General features: G+C 36.5%; 1 protein-coding gene across 5 annotated transcripts in view; it reads left to right on the top strand.

Moving 5' to 3' along the window:
• Positions 1-22,807, top strand: part of LOC140015290 (BEACH domain-containing protein B-like) — a 40,565-nt gene extending 17,758 nt beyond the window's left edge. For 2 of the 5 annotated variants that reach the window (XM_072067311.1, XM_072067315.1), the window contains 31 exons: positions 79-531; positions 638-796; positions 1,795-1,944; positions 3,428-3,583; positions 3,774-3,815; positions 3,945-4,289; positions 6,622-6,795; positions 6,972-7,132; positions 7,299-7,614; positions 7,700-8,129; positions 8,350-8,686; positions 8,810-8,998; positions 10,110-10,371; positions 10,519-10,710; positions 10,786-11,004; positions 11,086-11,256; positions 11,976-12,091; positions 12,274-12,738; positions 12,886-13,096; positions 14,285-14,506; positions 14,610-15,086; positions 15,156-15,497; positions 15,593-16,042; positions 16,707-16,753; positions 16,851-16,944; positions 17,042-17,248; positions 18,441-18,566; positions 18,673-19,041; positions 19,128-19,359; positions 21,177-21,942; positions 22,104-22,807. In XM_072067311.1, the coding sequence (XP_071923412.1) occupies positions 79-531; positions 638-796; positions 1,795-1,944; positions 3,428-3,583; positions 3,774-3,815; positions 3,945-4,289; positions 6,622-6,795; positions 6,972-7,132; positions 7,299-7,614; positions 7,700-8,129; positions 8,350-8,686; positions 8,810-8,998; positions 10,110-10,371; positions 10,519-10,710; positions 10,786-11,004; positions 11,086-11,256; positions 11,976-12,091; positions 12,274-12,738; positions 12,886-13,096; positions 14,285-14,506; positions 14,610-15,086; positions 15,156-15,497; positions 15,593-16,042; positions 16,707-16,753; positions 16,851-16,944; positions 17,042-17,248; positions 18,441-18,566; positions 18,673-19,041; positions 19,128-19,359; positions 21,177-21,859 (7,797 nt within the window). In that variant the 3' untranslated portion in view covers positions 21,860-21,942; positions 22,104-22,807. Of the gene's footprint in view, positions 1-78; positions 532-637; positions 797-1,794; positions 1,945-3,427; positions 3,584-3,773; positions 3,816-3,944; positions 4,290-6,621; positions 6,796-6,971; positions 7,133-7,298; positions 7,615-7,699; positions 8,130-8,349; positions 8,687-8,809; positions 8,999-10,109; positions 10,372-10,518; positions 10,711-10,785; positions 11,005-11,085; positions 11,257-11,975; positions 12,092-12,273; positions 12,739-12,885; positions 13,097-14,284; positions 14,507-14,609; positions 15,087-15,155; positions 15,498-15,592; positions 16,043-16,706; positions 16,754-16,850; positions 16,945-17,041; positions 17,249-18,440; positions 18,567-18,672; positions 19,042-19,127; positions 19,360-21,176; positions 21,971-22,103 lie in introns of all 5 variants that reach the window. The other 3 variants (XM_072067312.1, XM_072067314.1, XM_072067313.1) reach the window with 3 other exon arrangements.
• The last annotated feature ends 2,832 nt before the right edge of the window (positions 22,808-25,639 follow it).

Consider the following 25,639-nt stretch of genomic DNA (forward strand, 5'->3'; position numbering starts at 1 on the left):
TTCATAAATTTCAGTCTGTATTTCCTTCTCTGCTTGTTTGTTTTTGTGCTCCAACAAGTCCTTTTCATTTTCTGGCAGGCTGAATGTTCAGTTTTACTGGATGCCCTTGAACAATCTGTTGCTAATCCTGAGATTGCTAATGTTCTTGCAAAGAGCCTTCTTCATGTAATGCAGCTTTCACCTGAGAAAACTGTTTCTTCTTTCAAGGCTCTTGATGCAATTCCTCGGGTGCTCAAAGTTGCTTCAATTCTGGCTCAAGAATCAAAAAGGCATTTGAGTTCAAGTTTTTCAGAAACTACTTCTGAGAAAATGGTCTTTTTAAACAATGGGATTTCTGATTCACCTAAAACTGTCCCCAGCTGGCACAAAAGTGTGGAAACCTGCCTTGAACTTTTTGCAGAGTATTTTGTCACAGATGATGCAAAAATTTATATACTCCATAGTTCTGCTTGCATCGATTGCTTGTTTGATTTATTCTGGGAAGAAGATCTGAGAAACCGTATGCTCAAGTACATTCTTGATTTGATGAAGGTACATTGTTTGGCTCATAAAAAATTTATTTAATGCTAGTCATCATTGTTCTCGCAGTTAAGCACCAGATGGATACTTACATCTGTTCAAGTATTCTATGTGACAGGTAGTTCCTTCATCTGAGGAGGATAGAAAAGCTAAATTGTATTTATCTTCCAAGTATCTTGAGACATTCACTCATGTGAAGGAACGAGAGATGAACTTTGCGGAATTGTCAGTTGATTTGTTAGTTGGGATGAGAAATATACTCTTGATGGATCAAATGGTATGTTAATCAGGTGAACCAAATCTGGTTTTTCTATTATCCATTTTTGTTCTTGTATTTATGCATGTGCTTTATTGCATTTATTCTTTTGCATGCGCTGTGTCATGATAAAAGGAATCGTCAGTCTCTGCTAAATATGTTGTTACCAGTTTTTGAAATAAAAAAATGCCTCTATAATATGATTTAGAAGTTAATTGGCCTCGGTCTTAGAATAGTTGCTGAATTATGTGACAATGATGAGACACCATGAGCTACTTTCAAGCGTCTCTTGCATGTTACCTCCTTGAACCATACCAGACTACTATGTTTGTTTTCTGGATACTATTACCCCCAACTGCATACAATATATCTCCTTCTTTACACAGGAAAGAAAGAAATATGTATATCAGTTGTCTCCAACATGGCACTGGCTTAATTACTTGCTTCCACACCACCTCTTTCACCATCTTTCACGTCCTGTTTTAAAACCTTGTCTGTCATATTCTCCTATGGATTTAGACAACTGAGGAAAATGACACACACACATGTTGTAATTGTCAGTTAAATGGATTGGGATTATGGTGAATGAGCTAATTGACTCTGATCCTTGCTATTGTTGCCCGTTGAAGCTTAGTATAGCGGGTCAAGGCATCTAGGTTAATTGTCAAGGTTTATTAGATATCCCTTGTACTGAGGTGGAATTGGGAGGTTTTGTGTTGGATGTGGAGGAAAGGAAGGACTGTACTAGCTAGTGACAGCAATGGGAATATGACTGCACAGGGTAGGCATTGGTATTGCAGGGTGAAGGGCTCGAACATATTTCATGTGGGAGGGCTGGAACATATTTCACGTGGGAGGGCCAAATTGTTTCAAATGGCAGTTGACTGTAGGTATGGGTTCTGGGGAATCAGGGGATGGTTGTTTGTTGCCATTGGGAAATGCGTAATTGATGAAGCTGTAGGAGATTTTTTTCCCTCTCGTATTTATGGGTGATTTGTATCTTATTTCCTTATTATCAGCAATATCGGGCTTTGTTTCGGGATGGTGAGTGCTTTTTGCACATTGTATCATTATTGAACGGCAACCTTGATGCAACAACTGGTGAGAAGTTGGTTCTCAACGTTCTTCAAACACTTACCTGCCTGCTCTCTGGCGATGATGCTTCAAAGGTGCCTGCTACTTTCCTTGCAGTTTTATGTAGTTTAAAACTTTGAAACTGAACTTTAGATTACAGTTCTCGTAGCTTGATACAAGTATAATTGAGCTTCTAATATGCTGTGGTTGAACATTGCACGGTTTTTTCCCTTCTCAACTCTAGTAGTCGCTGATGTGACTGTACTTCTTATCTTTGTGCCTTTTTCTGGCTGTGTTTGGTCAACTTTTTTGTTTTGCGTATCAAAAGATAACTCCTCATTTTTTCTGACTATGATTATTGTAGATTATACATGTCCCTGCATATCCAGAGAGAACTATATGTCTTTGTGGACAGGACAACATGAGCTGCTTTATAACTTAGCGAAGATTGAAAATATGTGTTATGACAATCTGGACAAGGCTGTGATTGATTTGAAAAGAATGCTCTTTGAAGGTCCATTTGAATCTAGAAAGTCTAGTTGGGAAACATTTCTGAAAAGATTTATTAAGAATTTGGTTGACACTTTTGTTTACTAGGCTCTGTGAGAAATAGGAAAGATGAACTTTAACAAGCTAGAAAGTAACTTTTTTTTTTTTTTGGGTTGGGGGGTGAAGGGGGGGGGGGGTTAATTATAGGCCTGCGAATTCCTATTTGCTAAAGGATTGGAAATTGTAAATTCTAGTACCAAATTAACATCTATTGGTATTAAAGTGAAGAAGATTTGTATCTGAAATTATTAGGGTGGACACAAGTAAATAATATTGGCGTCAGTTGTCAAGCCTTAGCATAGACCATGCTGGAGGTTGGTTACAGTGTCTTTGTATTGGCCCAGTGTCTTAGCTGACACACTGGAGTTGGCTGCTGACACTTACAATTGAGTTGATCTTAGCATGGTCTTTCTTGTAATGCTCATAGCCTCTTCTTCTTCTTCTTTGTTTTTTTTTTTAAATTTAATTTTTCTGAAATAGGATAAAGAACAAAAGTTAAAATTTGAGTTTACAGATTATGAGCTGAGTACATACTAGTTTCTTCTAGATCAAGGACCAGGTTAGTGGCTGTGGACTTGGGTTTGGTGTAAATATTATTGAAATTAAGCTTGAATTGAGACCTTCTTGTTTAACTTGGCCCTGGGTTGGCCTATCCTTTCTTGAGCTTGACCAAATCAATCTTGGCCTCAATTGTTTACTTGTCCCATTAAATTAAGGGGTTTGGTCCTATCGTTATTTTGCTTAAGTTTTGTGTTGGGATTTTTTTAATTTGAAGGCCTTTGGTATGCTTATGGCCCAAATAGCTCTCAGGCCTTAATTGTCCATAGGTATGCTTCATATATTAAATATGATGCAGTGACTGCTTGCTAACATTTAATCATTTGTGTTCTTGACCAGCCTTGTAAGGACTGTTAGTTAACTGGTCTGTGTACACATATTCATGGGCTCTCTGGATAAATGACTGGCTGTACCTTACCTCCATATATTTGTTCTTTTCCTTTGCTGATTTTAAATTTTAAATTTGTCTAGGCTGCTTTTAGGGCTCTTGTGGGCAAGGGTTACCAGACTCTGCAGAGCTTATTGTTGGACTTCTGCCAATGGCAGCCAAGTGAATCACTTTTAAGTGCTCTGCTTGATATGCTGGTCGATGGAAAGTTTGATCTTAAAGCAAGTCCACTGATAAAGGTGAGTTTTCAAAGTTTTATTCAGAATATCGCCATTCTTTTGCCAGGTGGACCTTAGGCTCCTTTTGGAAAATGAACTTGGCCGTGTATGGGAATTTCACTGACCATTTAGCTGTAAGGCATGTTTTCTGGTTTCCTTGTACTAGTTGTGTGTAAAGTACTGATGATAGTTATTACTTTTCTATTTACAGAATGAGGATGTGATCTTGCTTTATCTTAATGTTCTTCAGAAGGTTGGTATTTCATATCCCTCATCGTGTTCCTGAGTAATGGACTTTCTGTCATTTTCTTTTTGAATGTCAGATTGCCTTTGTTTTAAAGTTCATTTGAGCCAATACCTAGTGATTTTCATGACTGGGCAGAGCAGTGACTCAGAGCGGTATAATGGGCTTAATGTTCTTCTTCAACTGCTACGAGATTCCATATCCAATCGAGATTCATGTGTCAGAGCAGGAATCCTAAACTTTCTTCTGGATTGGTTTTCACAAGAGGATAATGTTAAGGTGGTCTTGAAAATAGCGCACCTAATCCAGGTCACAGGTGGATATAGCATTTCAGGAAAGGATATTCGAAAAATTTTTGCTCTTCTCCGAAGTGAGAAAGTTGGAACTAGGCAGCAGTACAGCTCATTATTGTTAACCAGCATGTTATCAATGCTAAATGAGAAAGGACCTACAGCATTCTTTGATTTTAATGGGATTGATTCGGTAAGTCTAGTGGTGTCCTTGAATGCTACTTTAGAAGTTACATGGTGATAAATGTTTTTGCTCATTTATAAGAGAATATTAATGGATTTAAATGTTGAGATTGCACGTTTTATGAGCCCAAGAATACCTTTTTCATGTGCATCATATATGTGAAATTTAGTAATTATAGTAGTGATCTCTGAGATAGGGTGAACATATTTGCTGGAACTTTTTCCCCTTTTTCTAGAAGAGAAGATATAAGCATCCAATTAATAGGCTTTCCATAGAGTTTTTGCTATCCTCTGAAATTCATCATCTCATAGTTGAAGCCTAGTTCCTACTGTAAATAGTTTCAGATGTTCTCTATGACTGTTATGTACTTTGTTTATTATATACATTTCATAGTCGTACACTTTGTAGCAATGAAGGATTCTATTCTAGTCTATTCATCGACTTCTAGAGCAAATCTGGCTGAAGTTATAGATACATGTGCATTCGAGAGCTTGAGTTTAGCTGGCATGGCTGCCTGCTTCTGAGGAGAAGTCATTTAATTTAATTTGCTTGACAAATTAAATCAAAATAAGGCTAGAGTAACCTTCCTGCAGATGGTTGGACATGCTATAAGTGGGGGCAAACGTGGTTGCCACTAAATCCCCCAACACATAGGTTTACATTCCATCTTTAATTATCATTTTTGAGAACTTTGGGTGTGCATAGGAAAGAATAAGCAACTCAAACTGTCCTCTTCCTTGGCTGGTGGAATTCTTTTCTGAAAAAGTTGGGGGGTATCACTTCCGCTCCAATTTTTTGATACTTATGGCTATAGTAGTGAATAAGGCTCCTCAACTACCAGGACATGGTTCACACTCCTCTTCACCACTACCAACAGCTGCAATCCTTTTTTTTTTTATTAAACATTGACTGCCAATGAGTAACAACATATATGCCTGGAAATATTTGATGGGTGGCTGTTTATCAGTTCGCATATGAATTTCGGTATGTTCATGTTGCATCAGGGTGATACATGTCTCAATGTAATACGTGGAATGTTTATTTGTGTATTTGCGCATATAGTGGTAACAGGTGGTTATACATTTCTCTTTTCAACTATCATTTGCCATTTGGTCTGATGCATTCTTCAGCTGATGCATATGGGTTGACCTTGCCAGCACCATTATTCATAATAGCTTTCCGTCCATTCATGAAAATTTTGAGCCTATTAGAGGTTCATTATGTGTTCACATGGTAATAAGAGAGATTAAGTTTCCAAGATTGCCTCTTGTATATTTAATGCCTACTGCTTTTGGACTGCATGGAAAAAACTAAAACTGATTTTTCCAAACATACTCCTCTCTTCTTGTTAGAATTGATCTCTATCAAAACCTAGAAAGGAGAATATAGACTAGAAGACAACTTTGACAACTAGGTAAAGAAAACATTATCGCCCAAATCCAGCATGGCATGAATAATGATGAATAAGTTAATGTAAGAGTTGTGGTTTTGCTGGATTGGTCTTTTAGAATGCTAGTTGGAGAAACTCCATATCTGTGTTCACTGGTGGTATTCATCGAGTAATGACTGGATGCAAGTCGGAAATGTAAGATGAACGAGAAAACTGGTCCAGCATGGGTTTGGAAACTTAAATGTTTATATCACAAAAGTTTGAGAAAGAGACAGACTATGGCAACTCAGTGAAGAAAGTGTAAAGTGAGAATTCCCAATAATTTCTGGTGTTATATCTATGTTTCTCCCCCTAATTAGTTTTGAAAGGGTTATGATCTTGTAATGGCTATAAGTAAGGCTCTATGGAGATTTTTCTTTGCTATGTTCTTCATTATATACCTATTAATTCCAGTAGGAGCCTTCAAAAATATAATATAAATTCTCAACTCAACAGAGAGTATATTGACTAGGATTCTAGTTAATGTTGCCATTCAGACTTGTGATGAAAGCCACTTAGACTGCATCTCCATGCTTATCACATTTGTCTTACATATATAGCCTATGTTTTCTACCTACTATAGCTCTCTGCATATCAATGCTCTTTTTTTTTCATGTCCATATCCAATTTTAATTTTATTTTAGGCAGCACTCCATGTATATATTTACATTCTCCATGTCCGCTTTTTTAATAATTTCTTTTGGCTGGATTTTTTTCCTTGCGATTGCACTAATTATAGCGACAAAAGTTTTGTGCACAAGAAGGATCTGTTAGCAGCATATCTCTGTCTTTGTTTCTATCTGTGTCCCTGCCACTCTCTCTTGGCTGCTATGGATCTAAGTTTTGTTGTTAGATATCCTAATTTAGAAAATTGACCTTGTTACTCTGTAATGCTTTCTCTTTCACTTGCAGGGGGTCATGATCAAAACACCAGTACACTGGCCTTTGAATAAAGGATTTTCTTTTTCTTGTTGGCTCAGAGTAGAAAGCTTTCCTAGAAGTGGGACAATGAGTCTTTTTAGTTTTCTAACAGAAAGTGGAAGAGGGTGCTTTGCTGTTCTTGCAAAAGACTGGTTGATTTATGAGGTAAGACTCAGGTTTTCCCTGTTGTTACTTAGTTTGCATTTCTGTCAATGTAAGTTTACAGCTTGGATCTGGTTTCTTGTTTCAGATTATTTTTGGTTTGTGAACTCCATAAATCTCTGTGGCATGTCTATTCTTTAGCTTGTGGAATTATGATTATGTGTTTCACGTCTTTGCAGTCAAATAATCAAAAGCACCAGGCTGTGTCACTGCAAGTCAACCTTGTCAGAAAGAAATGGCATTTTCTGTGTTTGACACATACCATAGGCAGAGCATTTTCAGGGGGAAGCCAACTGAGATGTTTTGTTGATGGAGTTCTCATCTCCTCAGAAAAGTGCAGGTGCTGTGCAATTGTATATGAAATTCAATTTTAAGTATTAGGAGGAAGAAATTGCAGATTTAATTAAACAGATCATTCAAGTTCCCCCAGCCCTCCAAAGACACGGGCATTAGAAGGATTAAAACCTTGATAGATATTAACCTTTCTTTCATCTTTTTTTGGTCAGATATGCAAAAGTTAATGAAGTTTTGACTAGTTGCTCAATTGGTGCAAAACTCAACCTAAAATTGTACGAGGAAGATGATGCAATTTTCTCCATCAAGGATTCATCCCCTTTTTTTGGTCAGATAGGTCCAGTTTACCTGTTCAATGATGCCATTACTCCTGAACAAGTACAGGGTATTTATTCCTTGGGACCAAGCTATATGTATTCCTTTCTTGATAATGAAGTTTCAGTTTCTGTGGATAATCCCTTGCCTGGTAGCATTCTTGATGCCAAAGACGGCCTCTCATCCAGAATAATATTTGGGCTTAATGCACAGGTTATATTTCTGTTGCTTCATGTTTACTGGAAGTTTTTGATTTGTCTTTGGTCCTACAGAATTCTAAAAATTATATGTTTTTTAGGCGAGCAACGGAAGGACACTATACAATGTCTCTCCTTCACTGGAGCATTTGCCAGATGACCCATTTGAAGCTAATGTGTTGATGGGGACACAGCTCTGTTCCAGACGGTTGCTACAACAAATCATTTACTGTGTTGGTGGCGTATCTGTTTTTTTTCCACTTTTCACTCAGTCTGATTTATATGAACACACACAGAGTGAGAAATTTGGAGAAACTTTACTTGCAACTATTACAAAGGAACGTTTAACTGCTGAAATCATTGAGCTTATAGCTTCTGTTCTGGATGAGAATTTGGCCAATCAGCAACAGATGCTTCTACTTTCTGGATTTTCTATATTGGGGTTTTTGCTTCAATCTGTTCCTCCCCAGCAGCTTAATTTGGAAACTTTGTCAGCTTTGAAGCATTTATTCAATGTCGTTGCGAATTCTGGTACATCTCATGAAATCTTTACTTCTTTTTGTACCTGTCTAGAAATGCTTGTACAGATTTCTCAGCTTCAATTTGCATTGTTATTGTGCCGACTGTATGTTTATTACCATAGATGTGAACATCACACGGATTCATGGGCTTCATTCTTCATTCTTTTACTTATTCTGAAGCTAGTTATAATATTTGCCCTTAGAGTTTTGTAATTTTAAATCTTTTATAGGCTTGTCTGATGCACTTGTTGAAGACGCTATATTCCATGTCTTTCTCAACCCCTTTATCTGGGTCTACACGGTGTACAAGGTGCAAAGAGAACTGTATATGTTTCTCATTCAACAATTGGATAATGATCCAAGGTTACTAAAGAGTCTGTGTAAGCTCCCTTGTGTTCTTGATATAATACGGAAATTTTACTGGACCAATGCAAAATCCAATTCTGTTATTGGAAGCAAGCAACTTTTGCTTCCTGGAACAAACCAAGTTATTGGAGAGAGACCTGACAGAGAAGAAGTTCATAAGATCCGTTTACTGTTACTGAGTCTCGGTGAGATGAGTCTCAGGTAGAGTATTCTCTTTCACCTGCTTGCTTCTTGTAGTTATACTGTTCAATTTGTTTCTCTTTTAGTATTTTCATTTTAGTTTTATGAAAAATGATCGCCTTTGACATTATGTATGATATGCAGGCAGCATATTTCAGTGACAGACATAAAAGCATTGGTGGCTTTTTTTGAGACCAGTCAGGATATGTCATGCATTGAAGATGTTTTACACATGGTCATTCGTGCTGTTTCCCAGAAACCATTGCTTGCTTCCTTCCTGGAGCAGCTCAATTTGCTTGGTGGCTGTCACATTTTTGTCAATCTTCTTGAAAGGTATGGTGTATGTGGTTATGCAGTTGGATTTTTAGACCTCCAGTGAACTGCTGCGCCTCAACACTTTTTTACATTAATGGTCCTTTTCTAATTCTTTGTGTCATTTCACTGTATTCGGTTGGAGTTCTTTTTCATTTTTTCACCTCATCATCGGTTTATTTAGCAATCTTGTCATTGTGATTGCATTGTTGGCTTTTCATATTCCGCTAACTTCTTTGAAAATTCCACACTTGTGTGTAATCTCTACTACAACAGTTTGTACTTGAGCAATGTATTCTACCAATATTTAAGCTGAACAAACATTTCAAAGAATTGAGAGATCTACAAGTGTTTCATTTAAGAAAGAGTAAGTCTACCGGTTTTCAGTGACTTTGGTTTTTAATTCTTTCCCATATAAAAGGAATATTCATTGGGGATAGAAGACAAGAATGATACCCCTTGAAGAAAAGTAAATACTTTTTAACAGAAGAACCATAAAATGCACAAATGCAAAAACCCAATGACAGGAGGTGTGGATGACTTTTTTGTGCAGCAGTTTTGTATACATTAAGTGACATTGATAATGCCTTAAGTACCTCTCTGTCCCAAATTACTGCAAATGCTGCAAACTGAGTACACTACCATAGATTTTTTTACACTTAAATCTATAAAGACCCAAATATTTTGCTTACACGAGGTGCTGAGCATTATTTGCTATCCAAATTTAGGGCATTCCTTTGCATAGCTTTGTCACCTGTCCTTGCAACCTCCTTCTCTCTCCGATTTTGATGCTTTAGTGGTGTGTCTGAATGAAAATTGCCAATGTTCTCTATTTGAAGGTTGTTACCCCTCGTTATACTTTCTTGCTTCTGGATTTTAGAATGCTGCATGCACTTTTAAAATAATATTATATATTATTTGAACAAATCAAGAGTAGAATGATGGGAGAGATATACTGGATTTAGGTACTTTGGTAGTGGTTTGCTTTAGTTTGCTTTAGATTAGCTCGACTCTGAGGGGCTGCTGATGCATAGTTTAATTCTTGGAACAAGCAGCCTTTTTTTTTTTTTTTTGGATCAGCATGCAGATATACTCCAATCTAACTTTCTTAATTCCTACTTGTTTGTGACAGGGAATTTGAGCCCATTAGGTTGCTAAGCTTGCAGTTTATTGGAAGGCTTTTAGTTGGTCTTCCACCTGAGAAAAAAGGTTCAAAGTTTTTTAATATTGCTGTCGGAAGGTCCAAATCGCTTCAAGAGGGCTATAAGAAAGTCAGTTTAAGGATGCAGCCAATCTTTTCCATGATATCGGACAGGCTCTTTAAATTTCCACAGACAGATGTTCTGTGTGCAACACTGTTTGATGTTCTTCTTGGAGGTGCTAGTCCTAAACAGGTATAGCTGTCATATGAACTCCACTCCTCATTTTTGGTTGTTGTTGAGCTATGTTATTGCAATCATTTTTTTCTGTGACTGTATAGTGAACTTGTGACACTCTGGAATGAATAGCTGAACGACTCTTTTTCAAACTTTTGTTTTCAGGTTTTGCAGAAACATAACCAGACTGAGCAGCAAAGAAGTAGCAGAAGTAATTCTCAGTTCTTCCTTCCTCAAATTCTGGGTCTCATTTTCAGATTTTTGTCAGGTTGCGAGGATGCAGTAGCAAGAATCAAAATAGTTGGCGATCTACTCGATCTTCTTGATTCAAATCCTTCCAATATTGAAGCTCTAATGGTACAGATATCATTGGTTACATTTACTTTTTGCCTTGGATGTACCATCCTCTTATAACTTTCTATATTCACATAGGAAAATGGATGGAATGCATGGTTGCTCGCATCTGTTAAACTTGATGTGGTTAAAAATTACCAAATGGAGTCACAAAGTCTCAATGACATTGAGATGAATGAGCGAATGTTTGTTAGGAGCTTATACTGCTGTGTTCTTTGTCACTACATTGTTTCTGTAAAAGGTGGTTGGCAACAGCTGGAGGAGACGATGAATTTTCTGCATATGGAATGTGACCAAGTATGTCTCTCGTAATGCCTGATCAAGTAGAATATATGCATTGTCAAATAAATGTGAATAAGTATATTCCTTTTTCTGCAGGGCGGCATCTCATATCATTATTTCCTTCATGATGTCTATGCTGACATAACTCAGAGGCTAGTATCTATTGAAGAAAACATTTTTGTCTCTCAACCATGTCGAGACAATGTTTTGTATCTTCTAAAACTAGTTGATGACATACTGATCTTTGAAGTTGATCATAAGATTCCGGTATGTGGGGTTTTAGATTTCATCTTTTGTGCTGTTACTGAATCATCCTTTGTTCATTCTTTTTAATTCTACTTTGTGTTCCACATCATAAAGCATTGCTGGATTTCTGCTGCTAAAGATGTAACCCTGTTATTCTTTTTCATAGTGTACTAGGAGGAATTTCAGGCATTTTTGAAGTTATTATTGTCGTTGCAAAATTTAGAAGTAGCCATAGGATCATCAGATAGAGCAAGTGGTGATTGTGAGCGTACTCCTTAATTGGTATCGTTATCACATTGAACATTACTTTATTTTCCTTGATTAGTTAAGCATCTAATATGACTATTAATACTATTATTCACTATTGGAGTCGACTATAAGCATGAGTACACATGAAGATTGCTTTGTTTGTCATTAGTTCCTGTAGAAGTTAGATGTCTATGAGACTTCGTACTAATTGCTTCGCTTGATTTTTTGCTTGGATTTCCTTTCAGTTAATTAATTATCATTTTTCCCACACAAACCTGAATTCCAATTTAAAATGGTGAATAAACAACTTTGTTTAGCCGTAATTCTGTCTGTATCTTTGTCGCTGGCATGACGAGTGAATCTTCTGATTATTTCCTCAAAGCTTTTTCATTAGACCTGCATATCTATCTTTTGTATCCAAATGCAAAAGAAAGGAAGAAACAGAAGAAAGAAAAGTAAAACCTTTCTCTTTGCTCTCTGCTTACTCTCAGTTTCCAACAAATGGCTCTGGATATCCTCCTGACTTTCTTGAAATAGAAAATCGCAAAGATGTTGGCTCTGTTTTATCTGAAGCCCTTCAAGGAGAACCCCGTGATGACTTATCCAGGTACCCTCGAATTCTTCTGTTTCCAACCCCCCCCCCCCCCCACCCCCACCCAAAACCACAAAAAAAAAAAAAAAAAACAGATGCTGGAGCTTCTGTCTGGTAACTATCCATGATGTGCCAACATCCCTTCTAATCAAACTTCCTGTGGTTAACTTGTTAATTTTGTGCATATGTTTCTTCAGAAACCCATGGATGCAACAGCAAGATGATTCCATACAAGATGAGAAAACTGATGATGAATGGTGGATTATGTATGACAATATTTGGATTATTATCAGTATGATGAATGGCAAAGGCCCAAGCAAAGCATTGCCCAGATCTTCATCAACATCAATTCCATCTTTCAGCCAACGCGCCCGTGGCTTGGTGGAGTCACTCAATATCCCTGCTGCAGAAATGGCTGCAGTAGTTGTATCTGGGGGAATTAGTAATGCATTAGGTGGGAAGCCAAATAAAACTGTTGATAAGGCGATGCTGTTAAGAGGGGAGAAGTGTCCAAGGATTGTTTTCCGGCTTATGATTCTCTATCTTTGTAAATCCTCACTTGAAAGGGCATCTCGATGTGTCCAGCAGTTTATTCCTCTTCTTCCTAGTCTTCTGACAGCTGATGATGAGCAAAGCAAGAACAGAGTGCAACTTTTCATATGGTACAGTTTGATGCCTCATAGATTTAGATTGGTCAACAAATAATCAAAAGTTTTGTGGTGCATTGGCTTGCTTGAGTTAGTATGCTGTACTTTCCTGACTTCTTTTGCTCTTGGAGAACTTGTGACAATTGGTTGGCTTCTGTGCAGGGCGTTGCTTGCTGTTAGGTCTCACTATGGGATATCCGATGATGGCGCTCGAATCCATGTTCTCTCTCACTTGATTCGAGAAACGGTCAATTGCAGTAAGTTGGTACTTGCTTCCAGTATGAGCAGAGATGACTCGTCAGACTTGGGTGGCAATCCAAAAGAACCAAGTGCCTTTCACAATTTAATTCAAAAGGATCGAGTTATTGCTGCGGTACTTGCCTCACTTTTTCCTAGCCTTATTTAAATAAGTTATGTGATCTGTTCTATATTCATTTTGCCTGTAGGTTCCATGCTGGTGTTGCTTGATAGAAAAAGAATTTCATTCTTGCAAAGTCCCCAAGCTTCTTTGACAATTTTTTTGACATTCTGAACTGGTTTTCGTTTGCATAAATTATACTCGCTCTTCTAAAAAAAATTAATGAAGTATAACACTTTTTGATCGTTTACAAAAACATAAGCAGGTTTAAGGAATTAAGCCAGGAATTTTGTAGTTTGTTCAGAAATACAAACAGTATAGCTATAGATTGTACTAATAGTATGGGCTTGATTTTGTTGTTTGGAGAAGGTAAATTAGTTGTATAAATGAGGCACCAAAGGATGCAATATAACACCACAGGTGCTGACAATATTTATGGAATGGAATGCTTTATTCAGAAGGTAAGCAACTAGTAATATTAGGTTGTGAAGTGTCTTGAATATATCATAAGTTAATTGAAATTTGCTCTGTGAGTTTTATATGGTCATAAATAACAGCTTTCTGACATTTGTGCACTCAAATTCTGATACAAAGGTTGGAAAAAAATTTTAAGCTATCAACAAAGAACCATTGGAGGGTATTCAGATAAAACATGACTGTTATGGATAAAAGAGAATGTATTGTATATTATTACTGTTTCCATTCTGACACTTATAATTAATGTTTCAACATTGTTTTGTGGTAAATGTAATGGCTGAGAAGTTTAGTGACTTTTCATTTATGCCCAAGATTAAGTTGTATGGTGAAATAGGAACATAGGAGTGATGTCAAACGACAATCCAGAGGACTGACTACATGCCTTCCACAACTAATCATCCTTAATTAGCCAAGCCTCTCCATCAGCCCAATGCTTGTTGCTTGTATATAGAGTTTACTTTATTTCCACATTTAACAATAATGTCCTGATTCCTGATCCCCAAAAAGAATTTCACACTTGTATATTAAGAAGAATTCTGTATTCAACTCTTGAAAATCTAATTTAAATTTGGCATCGAAGTTTGGCAAAAGGATCATATGAGAGAATATTGTATGATAAAAGAAAGTATGTCTCGATTCAGGAACTGCAGATGATAGCAAGCTAATTGTGTTATTGTTGCAATTGCTCTGAATCTTATCTTCAAATTTGAGCGTTGCACTTTTTAGGTTGCTGATGAAATGAAGTACATAAAAGGTTCAACAGCAGATCGGACTAGGCAATTAGATGATCTCCGCTTTAGAATGGATGAAGTGTTAAATTCAGAGTCTAATCAACAGAGAGTTTTTGAAGATGAGACACAGAGTAATTTAAGTTCCATTCTTGCTTCCGATGATGGTAGAAGAGCTTCTTTCCAGCTTGCCTGTGACGAGGAGCAGCAGAGTATCGCTGTAAGCCAACAGAATCTGTGTCAAGTTGTTGCCTTTGTAATTGCTTTTCTAAATGGTTATACATTTGAGGATTGCTTAGATGTTCAAAATTTTGCTTTATTAGGAAAAGTGGATACATATGTTTCGGTCTCTAATTGACGAGAGAGGTCCATGGTCTGCTAAAACGTTTCCAAACAATTCTATAACACATTGGAAACTCGACAAGACAGAAGATGGATGGCGTCGAAGGCAGAAGTTGAGACGTAACTATCGGTTTAATGAAAAGCTTTGTTATCCCTCAAGCAACTTCCCAAACTCTGATGCCCTTTCTACTGTTAGTGATGCCAAAACTGGTTTTGGTGCACATATTCCTGAGCAGATGAAGCGTTTCTTACTCAAAGGAATTCGCAAAATTACAGATGAAGGGACCTCAGAAATGAGTGATAATGATGCTGAATCTAGCAATCCAAAGGCCTCAACCCCAGAAGATTTGACAGACAGACAGTATCCTGAGACAGTGAAAGACAGTAGCAATCTGAAGGACATTGTACAGGACAGAAAAGATTCTTCCAACTTAACATCAGAATCAGAAAATAATGAGGTATGACATATGAAGTTATGTGGAATAGCAAATATGCATCTGCATTTCTAACCTTGGAGTAATATTCAGGTCCTTAAATCTGTTCCCTGTGTTCTTGTAACACTGAAGAGAAAATTTGCTGGACGTTTGGCTGTGATGAAGAACTACCTTCACTTCTTTGGAGAGTTTTTAGTTGAAGGTACTGGAGGTTCATCTGTTTTTAAGAATTTTGACTCCTCAGGTAACCTAGATCATAAAAGTCATGATCAGTTGGGGGTAGTTGACAAGCAGAAGTTCTATAAGTTTCCTATCGGTTCAGATTTGAGTTCTGAAAGAGGAAGTGTCTTGGATCGCATTAATGCTGTTCAAGATGACATTCTTCAAAAGCAATACAAAGACATTAAGCGCCACAGAAGATGGAACATTTCAAAGGTGTTGACACTGTAAATGTTCAACTGTTAGATTTTAAGATAATTGCATGCCTATAATACGAACTTTGCTTTTCTAATTTGTGCTGCTGATTATAGATTAAGGCTGTTCATTGGACTCGATATCTGCTCCGATACACTGCGATTGAGGTTTTCTTCAACAACTCTGTTGCTCCAGTGTTCTTCAACTTCTCCTCACAAAAGGATGCAAAAGATGTCGGGAACCTAATTGTAGCAACCAGAAATGAATCCATAACTCCAAAGGGATACAAGGACAAGAGTGGAGCTATTTCCTTTGTTGATAGACGTGTAGCACTGGAGATGGCTGAAACAGCCAGAGAGAGCTGGAGGAGAAGAGATATTACAAATTTTGAGTATTTGATGATTCTCAACACACTTTCTGGGAGATCTTATAATGATTTGACTCAGTATCCTGTATTTCCTTGGGTATTAGCTGATTATTCATCTGAGAGTCTTGATTTCAATAAGTCGTCAACTTTCAGAGACCTTTCAAAACCTGTTGGAGCATTAGATTTGAAACGCTTTGAGGTTAGTTAAACTCTCTTCTGTTCAATCAATGATCACCACTGTAACTTCCTCATCAGTTATGGAATTTAAGAAGGAAAAGAAAAACAAAAGAAAGCTACCAAAAATGAAGATTTTTTCAGGCGTTCACTTATATCAGCATATTGTTTAAAGGTTTAAACTTCTATCCATAGTTCAATTATAACACAATTGAATAGTCATTGTTGTCAAAATGCAAGTTTGATTCTTTACTTTTGTGTAATACTTATCTTCTATTTGTTGTCCTAATAAACCTAATGCCAGAAAAGACTTTTCGTGATCTTTCTTGAAGCAAAGTTCAATGTTCCAAATGTGGCCTAGAAGATTAGGGTATGACAGAGTTGTTACCTTATGCTTAAGACTACCTTATCATGGTCATATTTAGGCTAGATATACTCTCTCTCTCTCTCTCTTTCTTTCACACACACACACACGCTCACATTTTTCGGCTTGTGCATTTGTCACAAAGTGTGAACTTAATCTGGATCTTTTTGCTGTTTAGCATGCTCTAATTCATTATTTAGGACCTTTTGAAAATCTAACCAACCTTATTGGCAATATACTGTGGGATGATACTTATTTAATTATACTTTGCAACAATCAGTGACTTTTAGCCTCCCACACCAATTTTTTACTCTCATCTCCGTAGGTTTTTGAGGATAGATACCGAAACTTCTGTGATCCTGATATTCCAAGGTACTTTCCAACAAAATGGAACATTTCATTGCTTGTAAATAATAACTTCAGACCTGGGTTTAATAATTTTGTTGGATAATTCTGTTTTTTCTTACAGTTTCTACTATGGTTCTCATTACTCAAGTATGGGAATTGTACTCTTTTACCTTCTTAGATTGGAGCCATTCACTGCTCTTCACCGTAATCTGCAGGTACTATATGAATACCTACTTAATACTTCTGTTACAACTGCATCATTTTGTTTTAAGCTATTGCATTTTAAGTATAAATTTCACTATCCTTTGTTAGGGTGGTAAATTCGACCATGCAGACCGACTTTTTCAAAGCATCGAGGGCACGTACAAGAACTGTCTTTCAAATACTAGTGATGTGAAGGAGTTGATTCCTGAATTTTTTTACATGCCTGAATTTCTTGGCAATACAAATTCTTATCATTTCGGTGTGCGCCAAGATGGAGAACCCCTAGGTGATGTTTTGCTCCCCACTTGGGCCAAGGTATGTAAGTAAGATGTGCATATTTACATAGATTTTTGTATCTCAGTATGAAAGAACCAGGATCTCATTGATTAAGTGATTTACTCAGTAGCCTACTAGAGCTTTTCAAGAATTAACAATTGGACTTCTGAGTGAAGATACTGTAGCTTTGTAAGTGTCAACACTGGAACATAAAATTTGCAGTAATAATAAAAAGTCCATGACTTGCACTGTTATGAGGATTGAAGTTGCTCTGCACCCCAAAGGCCTATTTGACGCCTCAGGCTTGTCAGGCATCAAGATATGCATTAGTGTACTCTTAACCAAACTAAAATTGAATGATACTAGTTTTTTAAGATTCATTTGCTTGGAAGGTTGTTGGCAAATTGAAACGAAACTCAGTAATAATTCCATTTTGAAGAAATTGGAATTAAAATGGTTAGCTTATATCCTAATATTCGGGACCACCATTTCACGATATTTGACACACATTTCCCACTTATTTGTACTAGGAGATAAAATTTGTAAGGGTATCTTCCACAACTGCAACACCATCACAAAGCCTCCAGTAGCTCTCAATTCCCAATTATGTCAGCACCTTGAACACTAGAATTGCACTAAATCACTGAAAGCAACTGTACATAGTTGCACAATTCAGATGTTACTTTCAATTGGTGATTCCAACGACACCAATTTACTCATTAGTAAAGCTGAAGTCAATGAGGGTACTAGCATTGAGCTAAAGGCAAATGTAGAGGATGGAGCCTTGTTTGGTAGAGGTCTTGTTTGGGTAAATCATCCTTTTAGTTGGGAATAGATAGGGGTTGGAAGACAGGAAGAGCAGCTTCAATTTGCAATTGCAGGTCTAGATGTCATTTGATCTTCTTTTTGTTTGAAGTTGTTGCAAGTATATGATTCCATTCGAAATTCCAATATAAAAGGAGAATGTGAGCTAATAACTACTCCAGGGAGTCTTTTATTTGCATCAAATTTTGTTGGACTATGAGGTGAGAAGTACAATGACCTGAACAAGGCTATTACCCGATATTGTGCAATAGAGATGATTTTGATGAAGAATAGGGTCTCTTTGCCCCTTTTCTGCTTCTATCTGGGAAAAGAAATGTTCTTTTAGTACAATGGTTCTGTTTCCATATTCATTTATGTTGTCATATAAAAGAGAAATAGTTAGGTGTTCCTTTAAATTGCTTTACAGGGCTCAGCTGAGGAATTCATAAGTAAAAATCGAGAGGCTCTTGAAAGTGAATATGTTAGCTCAAACCTTCATCATTGGATTGATTTGGTATTTGGATACAAGCAGCGTGGTAAACCAGCAGTTGAGGTATATGGAGATCAAGATCCACCTGACTAAACTTGAAGTAATTTTTTTTGTTAAGATTTAATACTATTTCATACTTGCTAATGTTTTCGAGATATAATTTCTACAGGCAGCGAATGTCTTTTATTATTTAACTTATGAAGGTGCTGTTGATCTGGATACTATGGATGATGAATTGCAAAGGTCTGCCATAGAAGATCAGATTGCCAATTTTGGTCAGACACCAATTCAAATTTTTCGTAAGAAACATCCTAGAAGAGGCCCACCAATTCCAATTACTCATCCTCTTAAATTTGCTCCCGCTTCTATCAATTTGACTTCCATAGCCTCAAGTTCAAGTAATTCAGCGGCTGTTTTATATGTTCAAGTCTTGGACTCGAGTATTGTTCTTGTGAATCAGGGACTAACCATGTCAGTCAAGATATGGTTGACAACCCAGTTGCAGTCTGGTGGGAATTTCACCTTCTCTGGCTCTCAGGTTCATGTGCTGGCTTAAATGAAATCAAAGAAATTTAGCATTATGCAAAATATCCACAACGTGTTTGACTAGTCATTTTAACGCAGGATCCCTTTTTTGGAGTTGGTTCTGATGTGCTTTCTCCACGTAAAATTGGCAGTCCTTTGGCTGAAACTCTTGAACTTGGCGCACAGTGCTTTTCAACTTTGCAGATGCCATCTGAAAATTTTTTGATATCATGTGGCACCTGGGAAAACAGTTTTCAGGTAATATCCCTGGCTGATGGAAGAATGGTGCAAAGTATTAGGCAGCATAAAGACATTGTCAGCTGTATAGCAGGTAATTTGATCATATCTGTCTATAGAACAGTTTTCTAATTCAAATTGAACTACAACACTGGCATGTGCAATCTTCTAGTTACAAGACAAAAACAAAATGAAGTTTTTTTAGTGCTTTCGGCTGAGGGTTCATTGAGACTTAAAATTTGATACAACAAAGTCTCTTGAGGATGTATGGTGTAAACGTTAAATACGTAACAGTTCAGTATTTTGAGCTATCGTTTAGTTGTTTACCTGCTTCTTTGTCACCTTGATAAAAGCATTGTGGAATCTGAATACAATCAAAAGTGTACCTGTATCTATTTCAAGTCAAAATGGAACAATCATCTGTTATTTGATTATTGATGAAATACTTGGTTCTTTGAAATTCTTGATTCTGATATTTGAACCACCTCGCCTGAGGTAAAAGATGATTTCAACAATTCTATTAACATATTTGTTTGCCACGATTTTTTTTGAAACTGCTTCAATCCAAATGCAATTTATTCAGGTCCTTCAGTTGACAATGCCAATTGAGCAAGACATCATCATCTCTTGTTGGATGAGACTTGCTTATTTGCATAATGGAGGTCGCCCTGGAGATGCTAATTGGAGACGTATAGCATTAACATTATTTAAAGCTAATTTTTTCATTTTACGTGAAAAAACCTTCAGTCATTTGTTTCAGTAATTTGTTCCTGGTAAGGTGAGTGGGTGAGGAACGAATAATCGAAGTTCAGCAAAAGTGGAAAACGAATTATTAACGCTGTGTTTGGTAGTTGGCAATATGAGGAAAAAAGAAAAGAAAGGAAGAGAACCCTAAGTTTTCTTGATTTTCGGAGATTTAGTAGTAAAATGATGGGAGAAAAAAGAGACACGGGGAATGAATTTTAGGGCTGCAGTTCAAAAGGTTTTGTCCCCAAATTGGGAAGAAAAGGAGAGAAAACTGGGGAAAGGCTTGTGTAAGTTTTCAAAGTACCAACCATGCCCAAAACATTGTAATAGGAGATTGCATTGATTTGTATGTCCCAAATCATACTGTTTCTTTCCTAAACTCCCAAACAAGATGAGAACTTGTTTTTTCATTTCTCTCATAACTGAAGCATTTTTTGTTTGCGCTTTATTTCCTAAACTTGCAAAATAAACACAATTTGAAGGATAAAATGTGCTTTTTTTTGTTTTGTTGGGGGAGTTTTTGGTTTTGGTGTTGGGGGGGGGGGGCACATTATGTGCCCCAGGCAAGTGCATGATTCAGGTAGGTGAAAATTGGGAACTTTCATTATCTCATTTAGTAGGACCTATCTTTATTTCTTTTTCCCTGAGACTGAGTTCCAAGTTTAAGTTTTTCCTTGAATATGTGTTTATGATATCTGTCATTCTTCTGAAGTTTGTAGTTTGTGCATGCAGTTATACAATTTACAAGTTTCAGAAAAAGCAAACGCAAGAAACATAGATTGCACGCATCATCTCTCACAAACTATGGATACCAAATTGGACTAGTTTATGCTTGAGTTATTGATATCATGTGTGAATCCATTATTACAAATTGTCTTCCTCCCACATATCATATTTAGATATGAGCATTTCATCTGATCTAATTCTTGATATTTCAAAACCAGATGTTTAAGTGAACTGGCATTTTCGAAGTTAGGAGAATTGAAGTGAGCAAATATTCTGTTACAATGATTTTTGATAATGTAATAAGAAAATGTTCTATCAAGGCATTATCCAAGTAAAGTGAGATTATCTGCTATCTATCAAACAAGTGGTGTAGTGACTATTTTGCTGTTCTAGTTTCAGAATTATTCAATCTCATAAAAGTTTCTCAAAATGTTGCAGTCACATCTGATGGAAGTATTCTTGTTACTGGAAGTTATGACACAACAGTTATGGTGTGGGAAGTTAATCGTCTTAGGGCCACTGAGAAGCGAGTTAGAAATGCACAAGCTGAGCTTCCTCGGAGAGACTCCGTAATTGCTGAAACTCCATTTCATATTTTGTGTGGACATGATGACATAATCACATGCTTGTTCGCAAGTGTCGAACTTGATATAGTTATTAGTGGATCAAAAGATGGCACCTGTGTTTTCCATACTCTGCGGGAAGGTCGATATGTAAGATCTCTTCAGCATCCATCTGGCTGTGCAATATCGAAGCTCGTTGTATCTCGCCATGGACGGATTGTTGTTTATGCTGACGATGATCTGAGTTTGCATCTCTATTCAATTAATGGGAAACACATTTCTTCCTCTGAATCCAGTGGTCGCCTGAACTGCATGGGGTTGAGTAGCTGCGGTCAGTTTTTAGTTTGTGCTGGAGACCAAGGACAGATTGTTGTATGGTGCATGTATACACTGGAAGTGGTGAGAAGATACACTGGTATTGGAAAAGTAATAACTTCACTAACTGTAACCCCGGAAGAATGTTTCATAGCTGGGACAAAAGATGGAAGTCTTCTTGTCTATTCCATTGACAATCCTCAACTTCGAAAAAGTAATGTTCCTCGTAATTTGAAAACATAATATTCTGCAGTTGATATAGTCGATGTTGAGAGTCTCAGAATTTTGGACCGGAGGCTATGATTGGAGAATGTTGGAAGTTCAAGGTGCGTTGCTCTCAATTACATATTACAGGTTACTATGTTCTCTGATTGCATTCTTTTGATTCATCATGCAAACGTTTCATTTCACTTGGTGCTGATTAACTACCTATTCTTCTTGCTATTAATTTCGTTATTTTTTCTTTGTCCCTTGTTTTGGGCTTTAGATATCTACTTCAGCTGACTTCAAAATTCTCCCAAGCTTCCAGATAGTGAGTGTACATGTCCATAATAGCTGCGGATTATCTACACCTACATTTCAGCTTGTGGAAATTGTTCACGATAAAGAGGATCAGAGTCCTTCAGCAGCAATTTAAAATTCCCACCTGATAATGCAGCATCTACGCTTACATTGCAGCTTCTTGGGGAACATGTGGTTACTAAAACGAGGTGGAGAAAATGACAAGCGGTGATTTTGAATCATCGGAGAGTCCATGTGAAAATATTGAATTGCTGATACATACAACTGCATTCACCCTTATTGCACCTGGCTGCATGCGAGGAGACTTGGGTGTTTAATAATGTACACTATATTCTTCACATTAGAGGCCAGAACTACACCGTAATACGGATAGGTGATTTTGTTTATTGTACCCCCAATCTTGGAGGCAAATTTTTGTGGAAATTGAACCAGCCAAATGTGTGCTGGATCAACAGTTTCTTGTTAACCTCATATGATTTTTCTGTATATAGGGCATCGATCAAGTGCTCCAATAGTAGAATCGTACTTCATACCAAAGCCTATAATCTGCACAAAGAACATTGCCCACATCAAAACCTATAGGTTGAACACTGAAGGCTAAACCCCTTTCACGTGTTATTGATTCAGATGTTCGTCAAAGTTCCGTTATTGCAAGTAACTGTTACTTTCTGTTGTGGTGGCTTGAAACTGCGTACTGTTTGAGCCATTAAGTATTTGCTTTGTTGTGCTTCTTTAATTAACCTAGCATTTCTACATCAGTCCAAGGTGGTGGTAATTTAATTACCCATAGGAATACAAGTAATCGGCAGCACCTAAATTAGAATAAATCTATATAATATATAAAGGGAGATGTGTTTGGGGGGGGGGGGGGGGGGGGGGGGGGGGGGGGGGGTTGGTGTAAACATGATTTGTCACTTTTTAGCTACGGGTATAACTACCAGTATAACAATGTATACCTAGATACGTAAGGAGTAGCAAAAGTTTTTTTCTCATCTCTAAAAAGGCCTAAAACATATAAGTTAAAACTATTACAATGATCCATATTATCGGATTTTCTTACACAAAAGGAGCACAATTGAAACAAGATAATTGGTTAGTCTAGCATCTTTGGTTTCGTTTTTAAATTACTTGGTTCTTTCTCTCAACAATTTAATAAGTTAAAGTTCTACAGAGATGGATCTTATTATAAGGATCAATAAACCAAACAGTAAGTGAAACAAAAAAGAAAAAAAAATTAACGAAAAAACAGGTACCAGATTCTAAACAAATAAAGATAATTGTTTAAAAAAAATCTCTAACGGGTATATGCCAAAGGTGATTTAATCATTTGATAATGAAGAATGTGGTACACTTTGACAAATTGGCTTAAAATAACCATAATGACTTTGACAAAGTGGTTTAACATAATGAGAATAACTTTTGAAGTCATTAGGAGCATGAATAATATTAGCAAACCACTATCTAGGATAAGCCCCAGGAGTGTTGAACTAGGGATATAGATACTTTTTTTCCTTTTTGGATAAAAGAGTGTAAATTATATTAAAGCCTTTCTCACATGTAAATTATAAATTAGATGCTCAACTATTCAAATAAGTCCTTTGGTCACTAACTATCAAGGTCAACCCAGTGACTGGGTGAAGGGCTTTAAAGTCCTCCCTATTGTCAAATTTAGGGTTCAATTTTTGCGCCTGATAATTAGAGTGCAAAGGGTGTAGGGAGGGATGGGAAGGTAAAAAAATAAAAATGTCTTTGGCCATTGCAATATACAATGGCTTCCAATGCAAACGATGTCGAGAAAGGTAGAAGGGTAAAAAAAAAAAAAATCTTTGGCCATTGCAATTTGCATGGGCTTAGAGTTCTATGGCCATTCCACTTTGTTTTAGCATCATATTAGCATATAAGTATATGCTTTGTTGTTTGATTTGTGTTTTTGACTTTGAAATATTTCTTTTTTAGGTTTCTTCTAATTACTCATTAACAAACCTTAAGGTTAAGAGCAATACAATGATGAAAATTTGTTAGCGAGTTCTGTATTATATTGTTTAATACCTTTGTGCCCATACTATTGTACCAATATAGTCTTTTTCTGCACAGATTTTATAGTTATAATCACTTCCAGCTAGAGCTGTGTGTGAGAGTCTAACAATGCAATTATGTGACATGAACTTTCAAAAACAAATTTTTACCACCGAAAGAGACCTATTAGTTTCATAAAATGTCATATTCTTTAGAAGTTGGTAAATTTGTTTCATGTACAAGAGGGGTTAAGAAAGCAATGTGATTTTTGTATCAAGTTGGAGTATTTAAAACAAAAAAAAAAAAAATCTTTTGAATCTGCAACATTGTTGCCTTGATCTCCATTATTTCTTTCAACAAGATGGTTGTTTTTCTCAATGAAACTCATCTAAATATCCAAAACATGCGTACTTTATATCAGTCACAATAACATGAATATGTTATCATGTCCATATATATATATATATAGAAAATGATATATCGTATATACATAAAGAGGTCTTGGGTTTTGATGCCCATATCTTTTCCCTGTTTTTTAATGTCATTCTTGTCCTCCTAGGGAAAAAATGGTTAAAAAATGATATATATATACATACTAGTAAGGGTTGGCTGTACCAACTGGGGTTGGGCCAAGTGATAAGCAGTTTGGTTCCGCTTAAGCAGGTCTCGGGTTCGAAACCTGGCGTATGCAGCTACCCTTGTTGGGAGACTCACCCACCATAGCCAGGTGTGCGACCCGGGTCGACCAACGGATTAGTCAGGGCAAAGCCCTGGATACCGTGGCAGGCAACCAAAAAAAAAAAAAGGGTTGGCTGTGTGCAGTGCCGGCCTTAAAGCGTTTAAAGTTAGCAAAATTTGATGGAATGTTTATCAGTAGAGTGTCATGTGTGGAAGTACACGTAAAGTATGTATATTACTGAAATGGAGAGAAATTGGATTATCAGTATTTAAATTTGAACAAATGAACTTTGTCATTTTTTTTGTCAATTTTCTTTTGAGTCAGTAATACATTAATATTTAGTTAAAATATGAATCATTAATGCTAACTGAAATTACCACCAAGTATACCATGCAAATTTGATGAGAAAAATATATATGTCTTTATTACATTTCATTATGATGATTTTTTTTCTTCTTTTAATGATAGCTTTCAAATATACATTTTTCCTGTCATTGTCACTGGATTAATAATTGTCCACATTTTTCATTTAACAAATTTAATTCAGTGTACAAATTAATAATATACTTATATACTTTTTTTAAAAAAAGTATATGTATAACTTTAAATGACAATAAAAACATGAATAAACATAAAGTCAAATGTCACTAAATATTTGAACATGCACAAATCAAAATAAAATTGACACAGAAAAATGTACATCGCATTAAGCAAAAATAATAATCTTGTTCTTTATAATAGGATAGAATAAATTTTAAATAATCTTTTGCTTTACATCAATTTTAAATGATAACTTATTTTGACAA

The sequence above is a fragment of the Coffea arabica genome, chromosome 10e (assembly GCF_036785885.1).
Source record: "Coffea arabica cultivar ET-39 chromosome 10e, Coffea Arabica ET-39 HiFi, whole genome shotgun sequence".
NCBI lineage: Eukaryota > Viridiplantae > Streptophyta > Magnoliopsida > Gentianales > Rubiaceae > Coffea > Coffea arabica.